General features: G+C 41.5%; 2 protein-coding genes across 7 annotated transcripts in view; one reads left to right on the top strand and one right to left on the bottom strand.

The window, feature by feature from the left end:
* The window catches only part of Nup58 (nucleoporin 58), a 50,551-nt gene extending 45,523 nt beyond the window's left edge, over positions 1–5,028 (bottom strand). The window contains exons 1-2 of one of the 2 annotated variants that reach the window (XM_034499058.2): positions 4,696–5,028; positions 1,177–1,319 (exon numbers count right to left, since the gene is read on the bottom strand). In XM_034499058.2, the coding sequence (XP_034354949.1) occupies positions 1,177–1,319; positions 4,696–4,802 (250 nt within the window). In that variant the 5' untranslated portion in view covers positions 4,803–5,028. The remainder of the gene's footprint in view (positions 1–1,176; positions 1,320–4,695) is intronic. The other variant, XM_034499059.2, reaches the window with a different exon arrangement.
* A 365-nt stretch (positions 5,029–5,393) lies between these two features.
* Mtmr6 (myotubularin related protein 6) overlaps positions 5,394–18,140 on the top strand; it is a 46,997-nt gene continuing 34,250 nt past the window's right edge. Inside the window, exons 1-3 of one of the 5 annotated variants that reach the window (XM_076930912.1) lie at positions 5,394–5,474; positions 8,339–8,428; positions 14,747–14,823. Coding sequence is in view for 2 of the 5 variants with exons in the window: in XM_034499056.2 (XP_034354947.1) it covers positions 16,085–16,108 (24 nt within the window). In the remaining 3 variants the exon portion in view is untranslated. Of the gene's footprint in view, positions 5,475–8,338; positions 8,429–14,746; positions 14,824–15,904; positions 16,109–18,140 lie in introns of those variants that run through there. The other 4 variants (XM_076930913.1, XM_076930914.1, XM_034499056.2 and 1 more) reach the window with 4 other exon arrangements.

The following is an 18,140-nucleotide window of genomic DNA, read 5'->3' as shown; positions in this document are numbered from 1 at the left end:
CACCCCAGTCAATTCAATCACTCAAGAAAGAAACCCTGATACTTTTCCCTTCCTTTGCATTGCTTATTTCAAACTCTTATTATTTCAAAAATATTGCTAGATTACTGTCAAAAATGTTGACGCCACATAGGTAGTTTTGGATGTGAATTTATGTTCATTACATTTTTAGGTACGTGACTTTTTAGTGGAAAAAGGACTATGTGACAGACTTAGAATCAAGCCCTGGCTGTCTCTGAAAAGCTGTAAGATATTAACAGTCATGCCATACCTCAAAGCTTTTAGTTATCTATAACATCATAGAACAATGGGGCTGGGAGCATAGCTCTCAGTAGAACACTCGCCTTTGTGTTTGTTACGTTTAATCCTTGCTGCTGGTTATTTTTTTTTTTTTTTAAAGGCAAGTAGTTAAAGTTTTGGATCCACATCCAAAACTACATATGTTTAAAATACATCTATAACATACATAGGCATGACAGTGAACCATTCAATTTTTATATACCCAAATACTAAGTTTTTGAAAAACAATTATGTGGGATCCATACAAAGTTCTTTATAATTATTCTTCTTTCCCCTACTCTGAAATAGTACAAGAGAAGATCCACAATTCATTAGAAAAGCAAAGTTTGTTCTCGTCTCAAAAATTCTTACCCAGAACTAATTTCATGTTTGTAGCTGCCATTCACAGAGACAAACAGACAAACTGAATGGTCAATGAAGATGACCATTCAGATCCTACCTTCAGAGAATAACACACTTGTGTTAAGACTCATATATGTACTATAGCAACAAGCACAGCATTTTCCCTCGTGAATAAGGAAAGATAAATAAGGAAAGATATTTGAAGCATATAGTACTATGGCTACAAGGTACTATCACTCAAAAGCTACCACTCAAATGTGTACCAGAAACTTTCAAGAACTATACTTTTTTTTTCTATTTTAATATCAAAATTTAAATTGGGTAAACTGCCTTAAGCATCTTTACTAAAGAAAAATACTGTATTATATAATTTATAAAAATCATTTTGATTCATGTTTACAACTTTCAAGTGCTTCTCTGGAGCTGCTTCTTCACCCATACAAACATCCAATTCCAGTGATGGCTTCTTAAAGACAGAAGATGGAAACCAAGAAAGAAATATCTCATTTATCCTGAGAACGAGACCATCCTCCTTACCTGTACTTGTTCCTCCTAGAGTGAATGCAGTGGCAGGCTTAGATCCAAAGAGTCCTGTTCCAAAACCACTGGTGGAAGCAGATGTAGATGCTGGGGTGGCAGAGCTTCCAAGAGTTCCAAAGTTGAGCCCCACAGAAGGTGTGCTTGTTTATAGAAACAAAACAAAACAAAGTCTGCTATGGCTAATATTTACTTTGGAAAAATAAAAAATTAACTTTTTAAAATTGTTTTCTCTTGTAAAATCTATGATCCAAAAGACATTAAAAGAAATACACCTAACAAATTCAAACACTTTCTTTTTCTCCTTAAAAACAAGCCAAATGTAAAGTTCATCTTAAATAATATAATACTGAACCTGTTAGCTATTTGGGAGGCAAAGGAATCATGCCTTCTCAGCCTGTGTAGGCTACATAGTACATTCAAGGATAGTCTGGGAACTTTAATGAGACCATACCTCAAAATTTAAATAGCAAAAGTATGGCTTGAGACATACTGCAGCAGTAGCACTTGATTAACATGTGAACCATTCAAACCTCACTACTACAAAAGCAAGGAACACAACAAGGCTGAGAAAGCACACTCTATAGAAATTAGGATGTCAGCTCACACAATAAGCATCAACAAGGAACACAGTGCTCTCAAGTCTTCACTCTAGCATATTTTAAATGGCCAAAGATGATTGTTTTTCCTTTGAACTGCTTGAGAACAGTCCACTTCTAATTATAATAGTTCAACAACAACTCACATAAAAAGACGTAAGTTATTCTAGGTAGGTTACTGCTGCCCCTTTACTGCTATAGTATCATGTCCTCTGTCAAGACTAAGTATTCACAGAAGAAACTCTTTACAAAGCCTCTGGAAACCTAAATAAAGAACATCTGGTAAAAACAGGACTGTGAAGTTCAAAACATAATTGTTTATCGTAACCCTCAGACGTCCAAATTTGCTACCCACAGGGACAAAGATTATAAAAATAACCAAGAAGTTTCAATAATTTGACACCTCAAAAATCATATAGGAAAATTAAGAGACTATAACACATAAAACACAATGGGAAAACATACTACCCATGTTACATATTTATTACTTCCAATTCTGCCTCTCCTGAAAGTCAAAATCACACCAAGCATGGGAATATGCCTGTAATCCCAGTTATTCATGAAATTACAAATTTCAAGCTTGCCTGGACAATTTAATGAGACAGTCTCAAATTAAAAAAAAAAAAAAAAAAAAAAAGGCCTCTAGAATTGGTGGCATAGGTCTGTAATATCAGCTCCTTAGGCAAGTAGCAGGATTGTCAAATCAAGGCCTACTTTGAGTGAGTAGGCTTCAAGTGAGTTCTAGGTCAACTTAGACTTCTTAGTCTGCCATGAAATAAAATGTAGAAAGAGCAATGGGGTACAGTTCCACAGTACAGCACTTCCACTGTGTAAGACCTTCATTCAGTGCAGCATAATACTTGTTTTAAAACATTTAAAAAGATGCTGGAGCATGGCTCAAGGATGGAGGCTGTCTACCAAGCACAAAACATCAGGTGTAATCCCCAAAACACACACACACACACACACACACACACACACACACACACACACACACAGAGAGAGAGAGAGAGAGAGAGAGAGAGAGAGACAGACAGACAGACAGACAGACAGATAGAGACAGAGAGCAGAGAGCAGAGAGCAGAGAGCAGAGAGCAGAGAAACAGAGAGAGAACACCAACCACCTGCAAGGCGATGGAAAAATAAATAGCTCCAATTTAACAAACAACCATTTGCTAGCTAAATTAAGACAACCACAGCCCTGGTCAGAATATGGTGCTCCTTGTGTCCAGGAACCATGAATCCCTCAGCCAGCCAGAAGAGCCATTCTTCTGCAAACCCTGGGAGCCCAAGAGGGAAAAGCTGCAATTTAAACACCGGAAATGTATACTTTCAATAGGGAGGCTTAAGTAGCAGATGATGCCTAGTAAGCAGAGGGTCACAGTGACAAAGGAGCTTCTTAAAGAACTAGATCTTAGGATGGAAGAGTAAAGGCAGGAGTATGCTACTGTGTTAGTCTCCCAATGACTTAAAACAAAAGGTATTTTATCTCATATTTTATATATTTTATAAATATATACTAAGTGTATAGTTTACATAGATTTATATTTTGTAATTCTAATTTTAAGACATATAATTTAAACTAAGCAGAGCTAGAGATGAGTCAATGTTCCCAGCACCCACAACAGGTAACTTACCATGGCTTCTGGCCTCGGTAGCACACAGGTCTCCGGCCCCCCAACGCTCCCCCATTTTAAATTTAAAACCTGGTAGCTCACAGTGGGCCTTAACTCCTGTGTGTGTGTGGGGGGGGGGGGGTTCTGACGCCCTCTTCTGGTCTCTCAGGGCAATGCACAGCCATGGTGCACAGATGCAAGCAAAACACAACGCATGCTTTAAATAAAAATAAAATCTTTTTTAAAAAAAGAACTAAGTAAGATACACCATAAAAACGACAAACCTAAAACCAATTAATTGATGAAACAAGATGAAAGTTAAAAAAGAGACCGTAGAGCATACAGTCGCTTGTGTCTAGACAACATAGGTAGTGAAGCTAAGAAAGCATAAGAAAAAATTGTCTTAACTAGGGCAGTCTGATAGTACTGTTATTTTGGATTTCGGGTATCTAACGGGGCTGTTGAAAAAAAAAAAGCTTTCTTTGAGACATTAAGCCTATAGCATTAAAAAAAAAAAGAAAGAAAGAAAGAAAAGAAAAACAGCATATAGCCTTTTTAGTCTCTATCCACGTTCTTGTTATGCTTCAGGAGATACCTGACTTTCGAGTACACATTTCCTGATTTTATCAACTCTTTACCAAAGTCTGAGTGATTAATTCTTTCACTGAACTAGCTTTCTGGAATTCCTTGCTATTTACCTGTGATATTACATATTACCTGTCATATTACACAACCTGAAGAATATACTACTTAAGCTTGTAGTGAAAGGCAAAGTCCACGTAGATGGTTAAAACACAAAATGCCTTACGATGCTATGCTAATCTGTATATGGCACAAAATAATTATCATAAATGCCCTAAAAGCTTAAAAAGACAGATAGGGTCCTGTGGCACAAAGACTTGAAACAAAAATAATCGTAAATCCAATGTACCGTAACGTTCAAAACCGTAAATACGGTAATGAAATCTAAACCACTAAGACATTTGTTACTTATGTTCTACCTATTTTTCTGTTCCTAAAAGCCAACAACAAGCTGTCATTCATTCAACACCCATTCTATCCCTGAGCCTGAGGTGTCGCGTGGGCGCAGCCGCGATGCCAGGCGGCTTCTCGCAGTCGGGCCCACTCCGCGTCGTCACAGCGTGTCTGGGGACTGCAGAGCCCGGGCAGCAGGGGTCCCCACCCCCACCGTCCGCAGCCCGCTGTGGGGCTCGTACGGAAGCCAAGCCGTGTGAAAGCAGGCCTCGACACGCCGACCCTCGCCGGGGAGCACCAGGGTACGGAACGCTAGTCAGCACGGTTACCTAGTCGCGCCGGTCCCGAAGGAGAATCCGCTGCCTGTGCCGGTCCCGCCGGGGGCCACAGTGGTGGAACCGAGGGTCCCGGACCCAAAGGAGAACCCCGTGGCCATGGCGGCCCTGGGCGCGAAGCCGTCAGCGAGGGTGAAGAGGCCTAGGACGCTTCTGTCTCTTCACTGCCGAGGACCAGTGTACCACATAGTTGTTGCCCAGCGGAGACCGGGCGGGAAGTTCAACCCCAAGCAGTTGCTCAGCGAGGTCGGAGGGGGCGGAACCACACGCGAACGCATGCGCGACATCGTCAGCGCGCCGAACGCACTAGAAGCGCGCCCGCGGCGCAGGGAACCCTGGGATCGAAGTGGAGGCGGTACTAGTGTGAGGCAGGGCGGATGAGGTAAGGTGGGCGCCCCGCCTACTCCCTTAAAGAGATAAGCCCCAGAAGTGCCCGGAGAGTCTCGCGGTATTTTGTGCTTCCTGATTGAAGAACCTGAAGTGCAGCTTCTGTCCGGCCTTCTGTCAAAAACCATGCGTAGAGTTCTAGAAATGGAGAGGACCTCGGTCTTAATTTCACATTCCTCCAAGGGGACGTCTGAATTTCATTGGGTGTCACTGCACCCGAGAAAAAAGAGAGGCTGTCTGCCTTTTGAGGGTCCGGAAATTCATGGGTTTTAATTTACACACGCTTCCGGTCAGTACCCCGTGGTACTGCTGACTTGCGCTTCCTGCGCACAGGGTTTCAGCTGGGCGGCGTGACACTGCTGGTCTCCTCTGCCTCCGAGTCTGAGGTCAGGACACTATGCCCCAAATCCTAGTGGGCAGAGAATGGGATGCGTGCCGTTCTTGGGGACCTTCCCTGATGGCGGCTTCCTGGCCATGTGGCTTTCCCACAATTTGTGCTATTTACTAGAGGAACTGCGAAGCGGAAAGTGTAAGGACAGAAACGAGCGATCTAAGTTAGACCGTACGGGCACCCGGAGCAACATGGGCACCAAGAAATGCTTCTTAGCGGTGGTCTGGGAGCGCTGCCGTCACGACATGGCTCTTTAATTCTCTGGCAGGAATTGGCATACTATTCCTGCAAGTGCGTTGTCCAGCTACCTTGTCTTGTTTGATGAAGTTGATCCTATCATCAAATCCCTCAGATTTATTCTAAAGCACAATCCTCCTCATGGTCGTGATTCGAACGAAAGCCCAGTGACCTCTGAGCCTGGCACCCAATGCCCTTTATATGACAAATCCTTGGAACTTCTTTTCTCACAGCTCCCCAAAACTCAGCATTTCTTTTGTGTTGACCTTGGGCATTGCTACCTGCAGTTGGCTGAATCAGAGCACCCTCCAAATTCATTGTATAGCCCTGTCCTCTCCCCAAATACTTATAATGTTGAAACTCTGTTCCTCACCATTTTCCTTTGGGACGTCAGGAAAGTTAGATGACGTCCGAAGGTGTGTTTGGCAAATGATATAACCATGCAAACTACAATAAGGACTAACCTGGCAAAATAACTCTATTGGTGCAGTCGTGGCATGGATGTCCCAGTAAACTTTCCTTTTGACTGAAAATAAATTAAGACAAATCCAGATTTTTATAGAAAGATTCCAAAACTTGATGATACCAACATAAAATTAGCAAGAGTTACATGTCTGGCACTTAGGACTCATGAGGTCAGTGGGAAGGGATGGTTATTTTAAAATATAGTAGAGACTAGTATGTCTATGATCAGAAAAAACTGGGCATATGGGAAGCTTTCAGTAATTCTGTAAATCTGCGACTTTAAAATTCAAAGTTTACTGAAAATTTTCAACCTGACTAATAAAAGCTTGTGCAAAAAAAAAAAACCAAACAAACAAACAAACAAAAAAAAAACCTTCAGATGAGTCATTCAAATTAACAAGAAATGCCTTCCTAATCAAGTTTTCATATATTCGTGTTGATATATGGCAAAGTTCAGCTATACAACAGAGATAATTGACCAGTATCCCACAGGGACAAAAAACCTGGACAAAAAATTTTTGATCAATGTATCACAATATATTGCGTGCTACTGGATACATCAAGTTTAAGACTGGACCTTAAAAAGTTCCTTCCTTCTGTTGACACTTCCCAATTGTATGTAATTTTGCCCCAGCAGCATGTGGTGTTGAGAGTGTCTACATGTTCACAGCATGTGGGAAGTTAACTGAAGGGGGGACTCCATCTATATACTTCTGGAGAAGCCCCCCACCGTGCTGATCTAAGATTTCATATGCAGCTCTTTTGTACTCCTAACCCCCAACCCACTCCTGTAAGTAAGCCCGGTGAATTTATTGTTGCCTAAACGAGATCTGGGTGGGATGTGTCCTTCGTGCCCTATCTGGAGTGAGTAGGCATTTGTTCATATCTCCCCAGGAAACGGTCACACAAAACCTAGTCTAGTGTAAGCAACAAAGCCTCCAAAGGATCGTCTAAGTACTCTTTGTCATGACGTTGCAAATATTTTTATTGTCCTCTATTTCCTTATACAGGTTTGCATAATTTTTTAAGTAAGCTAAGCCTGATGATTATATAATCTCTTATTGCTTCTACCACTTCAAAAATGGTTCCTTGTATGCTCCTTTACAGTGATTTTAATTTAATTTACCTTGGAAGATTAATTATCAGAATTATTTGAGGTTCATTACAGAGACATTGCACCAGCAAGGATTTGGTGCTTGCTGCTATAAAGTCTTGAGGCACAATTAGCCCCAGCCCATTTAAACACCATTTACCTCTTGAATGTTCTTGGACTAGATAACTCAAATGAATCCAGAATATAAATCTGCCTGACAGCATTTTCATGGTTGTAATGTTTCCAACACAAGCATTTCCCCCTCCTCCTGTCCTCATTGTCAAAGTGGATTTCCTTCTCTGGGGCACTGGATTGGATGAGTTTCTTTCTGTCTGGGGCTTTCTGTCATTGGGTCTCCCATTGGATACTCACCTAAAGTGGACCCTGCACTTGGGCTTTAGTTGTGTATCTAAGAGGGTATCAAAACAGATAGTAACTCACCTGATTGACGTGGTCTTTCTGCAGAATCAACATCAGTGTCCTGCTCCCTCTGTAGGCGCATACATTCTTCCATATTTCTATGTATAAGATCTCACTGTCTTGCCAGTTATTTAATTCTTCATAGAATTTGATTTTATAGTTTCCATTACTTGAGGTTTTGTTTTAAGCAGAGTGATTTTTGAGCTCATATTACCATAAATGGAACTTTAATATGGATTTTGAAAAGCAAGTCAATATAGAATGGTTAATAAGTACGCAGATTCTGGAGTCAGACTGTCTGGCTTTATGCCATGACTCTTGACTTTATCTACTCTGTAATATCAGACAACTTCATCATATTTCATTTTTGTCATCTCTGAAATGAGAGAAGTAACAGTACTTTCCCCATAACACTGATAAGATCCTTAGTGTCCTTCCTGTCACCTGATAATAACAGTAGACATTAGCTAATATCAGTATTACTGTCAGAAAATTTGGAAGAGAGAAAATGTTAACTGTCAAGAAACAAGTGATGAGCAGACAAGACAATAGTTTGAAGCAAAATGGCATAAAAAGTTTTACTGTCAGAGTCTTGAGTTATATTATACAATGTAATTTGCCTTTCTGTATTCTTATCTTTTCAGAGCCCTCTGTGTGTGTGTGCGCGTGTGTATACACAACTGTGCCACAGGACATCTGTAGAGGTTCTAAGGATTGAACTTGGGTTGTCAGAGGTTTGTTGCAAGCACTTTACCCATGAGTCATCTTACCAGTCCTAAAAGTACCATTTTCTAATTACAAATGTGAAACTGCTTACTTCATAAGTCTTGGACAACATGGAGCAGGGCTTCTCCACCTTTTTACCACTGCCATCTAGGGCAGGATTTTGTTCAGTGGGCTTTTCTGGCACACTGGTTGTCAGTAGTATTCTGCCAGCCCAACCAAAATAATAAAATGGCTCCAGATTTCACCAGACATCCCATGGAAAGAAAATGCTTCTAAATAGTGTCAGAGGAACTAGAAATTCATTCGTCGTTCTATTTGCAACAATTACAAACTATTTGCTGGTCAAATTGAACTTGCTGTATTGTAGGTAGAATTTTGTTCATGTAATAATATATTATCATTTTGTTGAGGAATATCCCTCTATAGGATCATACACACACACATGCACACACGAGAGAGAGAGAGAGAGAGAGAGAGAGAATTTATGTATATAAGGTGTATGTGGTGTGTGTATTTCTGTGTTTCTGTGTCTGTGTTGCATGCACAGAGGACAGAGGCAGACATGTGATCTCTTCTGTCATTCTTAGCTGATTCCTTTGAGGCAAGATTTCTCACTGAACTTGAAGCTTGTGTTTTTCAGTGATGCTGGTAGTTAGCAAGCCCTAGACAATCCTGTCTTCATCTGCCCTCAGCTCTGGACTTATCAGTATGCACAGAACCACATCTGGCTTTGATGTAGATGCTGGAATCTGAATTGTGCTTTTGTGCAGCAAGCGCTTTTAACCGCTAAGTCACCACCTCTCCAGCCTCCACAGAGCTAGGTTTAATGAGTGCCTACACTAACATGGGATGAACGCACCTCAATCACAAAATTTCAAGGAGACAGAGAATTGTTCCAAATAAACCTACACTGTCTTATTTCTTTGGAATAAATCCAAGTGTTAGTAGAAACACTTCTCAAACTGAAATGCAAGTGTTTCTAACAGATTGGCTGGGTCCTTTTATTCTCCATTTGTAGAAATTCTGGAGTGAGCAGGGAGAAGCTAGTCTTTGACAGCCTGTGGAGCACTCAGTGTCTGATAGTCAAGAACAACCCGGTGAGAGCCACAGCAGGCAGGGCCATTAGTGTTACTACTCTAGTGCAGGCTTCAGGTTACTGGCATCCTAAGCTGTACAGTTGCTACAGCTTGGATGTGCCTAGAAGTAGGCTCCCCTTAGCCCTTGGTAGAAGATGATATTGCAACATCCAGGCTGGCTTCACATCAGGGATTTCTCAGCACTTGAAGCAGCCAGTGTTAACAGCTCCTCCCATACAGTCCTGTCAGGTCTTAGAGCATTTTCAGTGACCAGGACCTGTCATGTCTCTTACCTGGTTCTGTCCATCCTTTTGTCCATCTCATTCTGTAGAGCTTTCCTTTTATTTTGCACCCTGGCTACTTTCTTGGGCTGTCAGCTGTTTTCTGTGCTGCTTTTATGGACTGACCTGTTGTCTTCCCAGATACTGTTTCATTGCCACTGCTGCTCAGTTGTCAGTTGCTTCTTTCTCTACATTGTCAGGTCAGCCTGCAATACTGAAAGTAAGAGAAAAAAATAGGACTGGGTAAGAGAGGTATAGTGGTGCATGCCTTTAATCCCAGCACTCCAGAGGCATAGACAAGCAGATCTCTGTGAGTTCAAAGCTAGCCGTGTGTGTGTGTGTGTGTGTGTGTGTGTGTGTGTGTGTGTGTGTGTTGCACACAAATATGCAGGCACCAAAGGCATCAGATATCCTGGAACTGGAGACACGGGTGCGTGTGATCCACTGGCCACAGGTAGTGGCAACTTCTCTACAAGAGCATCCATCTTAATGGATGGGCCATCTTTTCAACACCAACATTTAACATAGTGAGTTTCAGGACAGCTAGAGCTACACAGTGAGACTCTAGCTCAAAGCAATGAAAAAGAGACAAACTTGTGAGCTACCTTTTACTGGGCCTCCAGGAGGGTGTCTCCCAGCTGACTGACCAAGTAAACCTGAACAGCCCTTTTGTATAGCAGGGCATAGCATCCAACACAGAGCATCCTACATTTGTGTTTGCACCAGTCACAGGATCACCTCTTTAGGATCAGTCCTCCCAGGCCCTGCTAGACCACCCGTAAGTGCTTCCTCCTCTAATCTAAGTGGAAATTGCTACAGGGTCATCTAGAGGTCATGAAAGTTTGTGAGCACAGTGTCTGGTATAAACCAAAACAATCCTAGCTGAGGCTGTACCATCAAGAGTCAAGACAATCAGCCGTAATTATTATGTAGCTTTCTCAGCCATCTGGAGAGCTTTGAAAGTAACTGGTACTGGTTTGAAAAGCCAAGATGCAGATCCCAATGCACATTAGAACCATATTTTAATGGTTAATCTTGATGTTGTTGGCATGAGGTGTGATGTACTATTTAATTTTTTTAAAAAAAAGATTTAGAATCAGACAGTGTTTTGAGAGTCTTAACTAGTTTTTATAGGGGCCTGAAAAAGAAATATGAAGAATACAAACATCACGAATTGGTTCATTCTTTAAGTGTTAGTGAATCTTCTAGGTTTGGTTTGGTTATTTGGTTAAATTCTGGAAATAAGATCTTTATTAGTCTCACACTAAAAATCTTAAAAATCTGACAGAATTTGTAATGACAGGGTGTAATATAATTGCCTTTTGACATTGGAATGTTGGTATTGAAGAGATGGCCCATCTGTCAAGAGAAGCTTCTGCTCTTTTAGAGGACTCACGTTACCAGCACCCCATGGCCAGTGGACCATAACCACATGTATCTCTAGCTCCCGGGTATCTAATGCCTTTGGTGCCTATGAATGCACACACACACACACACACACACACACACACACACACACACACACGCACACGCACTTAAAACGCACACCAGTATAATGACTTCGCCATTGTTGCATAGATACTCTAGCACCTCTGGAAACATGAGGCCATGTGCAATTACAGGCAGAAACACACAACAAACAACAACAGGAGATATAGGAGGAACTTCCCAGAATCTCATGGTCCCATGACCCACCTCAGTCCTTCCTGCTTTGAGACAATGCCAACAGGCCTGAGCTTGCAAGTAGTCCTGGCTGATGAAGGGACTTCACCATTTGATGAAGATGGTGGGTCTTAAGCTCAGAGGGTCCTGCTCCACAGCAATAACTTTAAATGTTTGTGCAGCAATACACTTAAAAGAGAAATCAGACAATGATGAGTTGAAGAAAAGGAAAAGGGAAAAAACAGATAATGCTGAATTCAGCGTTCAGACATTCGCCCAAAGATGCACTAGTGACTTTTAAAACATTTAAAAATCTGCATATGCATACAAAATTGCTTTGTTAACTTTCCCCAGGGAGATGTGAGTGATATTGTCTCACCTCAGATAAGACACAATGACTGACCAAAATTACAGTTCCACCCAAGGTTAGTGTGGGGAGACAATGAGTTTTTTGAACTTACAGGAGTGTGATTGGAGATTGAGCTACAGACATGAAATGTGGGTGACCCCAAAAAGCTATATCTCAGTACAGATGATAGCTGTACGATGGAACCCCTTTTTGTGTTAGGCTCCCACTCTTTATACTCTGTCACCACTAAGACCATGAGTAGTGGGGCAGAATCACATGCAGCTAAAACAAGGCACACAAGACAGTGACTGGAATCTCTGAGGTAATCACACTCCATATCTCCTGTTTCTACACAAGGGTCTCTTGCAGATATCACAACTGTTCTCATTACAATGGTAATAGCTATTGTGCTTAGAGGACAACTTTCTACAACAACCTTTTCTTTTCATAGTGGCATCAGGCTGTGAGTACATCTTATGTGAGGATATAACACATACAGGTTTGTAGATAAAGGAGCACTTTGACTTAAGATGCTATGTGATGACTTTTTATTTGAAAGACATTTGTCAGGGCTGGAAAGATGGGTTGTCAGCTAAGAGTACATGCTGCTCTTCCAGAGGATCAGTTTCCAGTACAGGTCAGGAGGCTCACAGCCTCCTGTAACTCCAGTTTCAGGGGACCCAACACCCTCTTCTGATCTCTTCTGGCACCTTCATATATTGTTGTTGTTTTAAAAATCCCAAACCTTTGATTTACCAAATGAAGACTCAGGAACCAGACACTGTGGTGAAAGCCTGCTAGCTCAGAGAGGCAGAGAATGCACCGGAATGGCTTTCCTACTCCATGAAAGTCCCAGAAGGAGAAAGCTCCTTTTCCTTCTCCACACTGTCTTAAATACCCTTCAACTCAAAGACCTTCTCTTCTCTTTCCTGGGTTTTCTTATGCTCACTCCCTGTCAACTGGTTGCTTGCTCCACCTCTTGACCTAGGGTTGACTTTATTTAGCTCTTGTTTACAGAGAGCTCTTGGGTTAAAAGGTGTGTGCTAGGGCTGAGCCGCACCACAACAAGAAACAAGTTTTTCAGTCCAGATCTCAGGATTCACAATGTGATCAAATATCCTGCAACAGCACAGACAAACATATCTACATAAAAACAAAATTAATCATAAAAAGTTTGTCTGAATATTACTAATAAATAATAGAAATTCAACTTGAAGTTAAAAGTGGGAAAAACAACCTTCTTAAAAGAGAAATTTACTTTTTTGTCATAGTTGTTTATATATGATGAATGTAAGTCAGTGGACAGGCCCTGGAAACATGGTATACTTGGATATAAATCAAGGCTTAAAGCATATTTTTAAAGGCAGAATTAGAAGTACATTAATCTCCATCTTCAAGAACACAAAGGGGAGGGACTTAGCACTTTCTTACATTTGGTTGAATTGCACACAATAGACATATTTTGAAGATTTACATTTTGCCAACATAAGAACAGTTCTCAAAGAGAATAAGAGCTTGTTGGGGTCCAGGAGTCACTTCATAAACCACATGAACACTGATCTCAGTCAGACATGGACAGTTTATTGAACATATGCCCCAGGAGAGATCAATCATGGCCACAGGTCAGACTCGGGAGCTGGCTGCAATGCCAAATCAGTTTATGCCAAGTTATTCCACCAATCAGGATTTAGGAAAAGGAGATTTCCCTAGGAACATGCCTTTGTTGTATATTTATCCTGATCCCATTGGTTAGGGTATTCAATCGTGCAGGGAACTTGTCTAACATTCATGTCTTACCTTCCTACCATGATGTTGGTTACCCACGTGCATGTCTATCAGTTCCTAGGGAGGTCTTGGGGACTTAAACTTTATTTGACCCCTGTCCAAAATGGAAGTCTTATTCCAAATAGGTGCAGGTGTCTCTCTTATGGTGGGGTCCATACCAGGGGCAGCTTATAAAGGCAAATACCGTAAAAGCTCATACTTGGGTGCAGGAAGTGCTGCTGGGTGGTTGGTTCAGGTCCAGGCTTATTATGGCTAACTATAGAAAGCTGTTCTGACTGACTTCTATTGTGATTGTTTTCCAAGAACACCAAAGCACAGAACATCCTAGTAACAACATATAAGAAAGTTTTCTTATGACATTAGTAACTGTACCAAATGACAGGCTAGCCAGATAACAGTTACACAGACCTTAACATTTTATCTAGGCCTTAACAAGTTAATTCTGGAGCCAGAGTCAAGTGACCATGTTCAAGGGACACATACCTATGTTACCCTAAATACCATGTTGTAACATGTTAGGAATTTTATGAAATTTTGATACTAATAGAACAAAGAATGTTATAAGTCAAGCCATTTTGCAGTTACATCAGTGGAAATATCAGGAAGGCAGATTACAGCAAGGCAGACCAGTCCCTGCTTTGGTCTCAGATGCTCTCTGATGACAGTATTAGCCTTTGGGTTGGTGGAAGTTAGAGATCTTGTTTGTACATTCTAAAAGGATAAACACAACAGTCATAAAGGGTGTTAGGTCACATGCAAAGAATGGACAATAAATCAGTGACTAATTAAGGGGCTAAAGATAGCTCATGGTAATTTGGCTCCCACTTCCTAATCAAGTCTAGTTATTTAGCAGGATTCTTACTGAGAATTATTGCATTTCTGACAAACATTAACTTAATTTCTCCTTTTAAAAGTATATTTTTGTGAAAGATCTCAAATTATTAGAAGATTATTATTACTCGCTTATGGAGTAAATGAACACCAACCAAAACCAAACAAAGTTGATTGATCAGACTTAAGGGTGGCCTGTTCCAAAATCTCTTAAACATTTTTCAATCCTGAACCCTTTTTGCCAGAAAATATTTTATTTGTCCTTGGTTATATAGGAACATACAATAGGTGTACAAATAAAACATTTGCTGATAATATTTTGCTTGTTTATTTTTGTTACAGTCTCACTATGTGGATCAACATGCTCTGAAACTTACAGACAACAAGTTGCTTCTACCTCTGAAGTGCTGGGATTAAAGGTATGCCCCAGCATACAAAGAAAATTTGTTTTTACAAACAATTCTTTTGTACACTTACATCTTTACTACCTATTAATGAGTAAAGCAGAGATGGATATGCTTTTCCAATACAGCTCAATTCAAAGATACACTAATTTGATATATTCTAATGAATGATAAGGAAAATATGAAAAGTTTTGCTTTTTGTAATCAAACTGCTATTTCTATAAGAGTAGAAATTTTTGTACAAACTGTAAAGATACCACAATTCATAACAATTTCAGATGAAATCTGAGCTGAGGCAGTTACTGGCAGGAATAGAGCAAAGTATCTATGTAGAGTATTGAGAACCAAAGCTATTCCAGAAGCAATGTCAGAGATAGGTTGTGCTTTAATTAAGTTTTGGTCAGCTATTGGCCCCCAGGGTTGCCATGCACAGGTTATAAAAGTTTTGCTTTAATTGAAAAGGAATTTGCAGGAGGAAGCCAGAGAAGCAAGGGGGAGAGCACACCAGCTATCGGTTAGGAAGGCAGACTGCCCATCCCCAGCCATTTTTGTTTATTTATGAAAAACAAACGTCAGAAAAGTTTCCAATAATTTAACAGATAAGCCATCTTTCCAACCCTGAGCAATAACTTTCAAATCAAAAAGACATTCATGTAGCGTCTCAAATTAAAATGCAGCCTTATCTACAAACCTTTAAGAATTATATCCTGCCACTTGGCAACAAAGCCCATATAAAATGTACTCAGGCTTAATACTGATAATCATAATAGATTTTAATAGTTCATTACAGGAGCCCAGTGCTCCATGAGTTTCTAAATGTAATTTAACCTGGCATGGTAATGGAATTTAGAGGCATCCAGTCTCGCACTCACTAGAAAATTCCTTTTGGTCAGGATATATCTTTAAACCTAGAAAAGTCTTCTAGTCCCTCTTGCTGGTCCTTGTCAAGCTGAATACGTGGGTCAGCTTGGTCGGCCGGGACAATACCAGTCCTCCATAAGAGAGGGCGCTGTATAATAGGCCATGCGTGCGACCCAACTAGCTCACGCTCTCGATGGGCGACGCTCTGCCTGTTGTCAGGATCCCCTCTGTGGCTGGGATTTGCGGAAGTGTTTCTAGGCGACAGTGCTCTCAGACGACGCCTGCGCAGTGTCTGCCGGCGGCGGGGTGGCTGACGCTGCCGGATTGAGGGAGTTCCTGCGGGTGGCTGTCACCGCCCAGTTTCTCTCCCTATGGTGCTTTCCTGAGGCCAGCTGCCTGCGGGCATCGCCCAGGGATGGAGCACATCCGGACAACCAAGGTAGTTGGCGGGAGATCCTCGTAGCTGCCGGGGTCCATCCGTCAGAGGCAGACGGGCAGTTTGGGGGTGCGGGGCCTCCGTTGCGGGCCGGCAGTTTGGGGGTGCGGAGGCCGTGTGGACGGCGCAGGCGCCTTGGCAGGAGGTGCTTGGGGAGTCGGCAAACGGTGGCCGCCCAGTGAGCTTTGCTCTTTTGGACAAGACTGGGGCTGCTTTTTAGTTTGGGGGCTTTCGGCCGATCGCCGCCTGACTCGCCCCCAGTCGCATGGGTCCAGTATCCATCAGCGCTGTGCTGTTCACGAACCAGTCTTGCTCTGGTTTAAGTGCCCCGCCCGCTCTTTTCGCGGTGCAAATGTTAGCGCATCGAGGCCACTCACTTTTCTAGTTCTCCAGCCACTTAGAGTTAATACTTCTGTGCTTCCAACTTTAGGCATTGTCCTAAGTGTAGGGAGCCAACTTGACAGCAGTTATGCAGATGGGGAAAGAAAGGCTGTGTCATATTGTAAAAGGTCTATGGAACTTTCCTATAACTGAGCTTGCTTGTCAAGTCCGTGCTTAATTTTTCTGTGTGAAAAGAATTCAGAGAATGGCCAGACTTCAGCCTCAGAAGGGGCCAAAACAGAAATAGAGATCAAAGGGTTTGAATAACTTTTTAAGATGGAAAAACAAAACAAAACAACTCTCTGGGCTTTGCCAGAGCCTTAACTGTCTGTCACTTACTGCCTGTTCTAAAGGTCTTAAAGTTACAGGTCGTTTGGAAACAAACTAAATCTTTTTCTTCATTGTTCTTTAAAATGCTTCACAACTCTTGTGTTGTAGATAACATGAATTTTTGTTAGGATTTGTTTGGAGTTTGCCTATACTATTTGTAGTAAATGTGGAGGTGCTTCTTTTCCAAAATTTTGGGTTTTTTCGAGATAGGGTTTCTCTGTGTAGCCCTGGCTGTCCTAGAACTTGCACTGTAGACTAGGCTGGTCCTTGAATTTACAGAGATCTATTTGCCTCTGACTCTGAGTGCTGGGACTAAAGGTGTGCACCACTCCTGCCTAGAAGATTTTTTTTTTCCTTTAAAAAGAAGGAAAGTTTAAGTTGCTGACATTTAAAATTTGAAAATGGGAGGATGATTTCGTTATCCAGCAGAAGGTGCTGAGGCAGGAAAGATAATGAGAGTGGGCATGGGAGCCCTTCTTGTCCCTGTCACAGGGCCCTAACAGCTGTCGGCTCAGAAACTGCCTTCTACTCTGAACCTTACTGCTTGCTTGTTGCTGAGAATCAATCTCAATTTCTCTCTCTCTCTCTCTCTCTCTCTCTCTCTCTCTCTCTCTCTCTCTCTCCACACACACACACACACAGAGAGAGAGAGAGAGAGAGAGAGAGAGAGAGAGAGAGAGAGAGAAATCAGTGAAAGCAAATGGAATCTAGTGAATTAAACACACGTATTCCTAAGTGAATGGTGAGAGTGACCACTGGTGGGAAAATCTTGATGATTCCCTTCATTAGTTAAAAAATCACCTCCGTCAATTTATGAGGAAAGGTTCTGGCCTGTGGAGTGTATAGCTGTCGCTTTTATGATCTTGAAGGTTCTTGATTAAACCTTACTTTTCTTGGTGGGCCCATGCTGCTGTTAGGTAAGGCTGCTTTTATTTATTTGCTCATTTTTTAGATCTGACTTCTTTATGTCTTTTTAAAGGTTAAGAGATTTCCAGTTGGTTTCCAACTGAAGTTGCTTCTTAAGGGAGCTCCTCGGTTATTTTGTGTCACTGTTGTGGCAAGAAGGCATTTTTCTAGAATAGTCTTAAGTGGGTGTATGTAGACTATAGTGAGACAGAGGCTTGCTAGGAACTAGCATGTACACCCTTGACCGACACTGGGCATCCCACAGCAAGAGCAACATGAACCTCACAATGTAGTCTGATAATTGTTCCATAGACTGTATCGTTCCCTTAAATTATGGTTTGGGAAAAGAGCATAGTCTTTTTTAAAAAAAATTATTTATTTTATTTATATGAGTACACTGTCACTGTCTTCAGACACA

This window comes from Arvicanthis niloticus, chromosome 3 (assembly GCF_011762505.2).
Source record: "Arvicanthis niloticus isolate mArvNil1 chromosome 3, mArvNil1.pat.X, whole genome shotgun sequence".
Classification (NCBI taxonomy): Eukaryota; Metazoa; Chordata; class Mammalia; order Rodentia; family Muridae; genus Arvicanthis; species Arvicanthis niloticus.
This window is presented reverse-complemented; position numbering and strand designations above follow the sequence as displayed.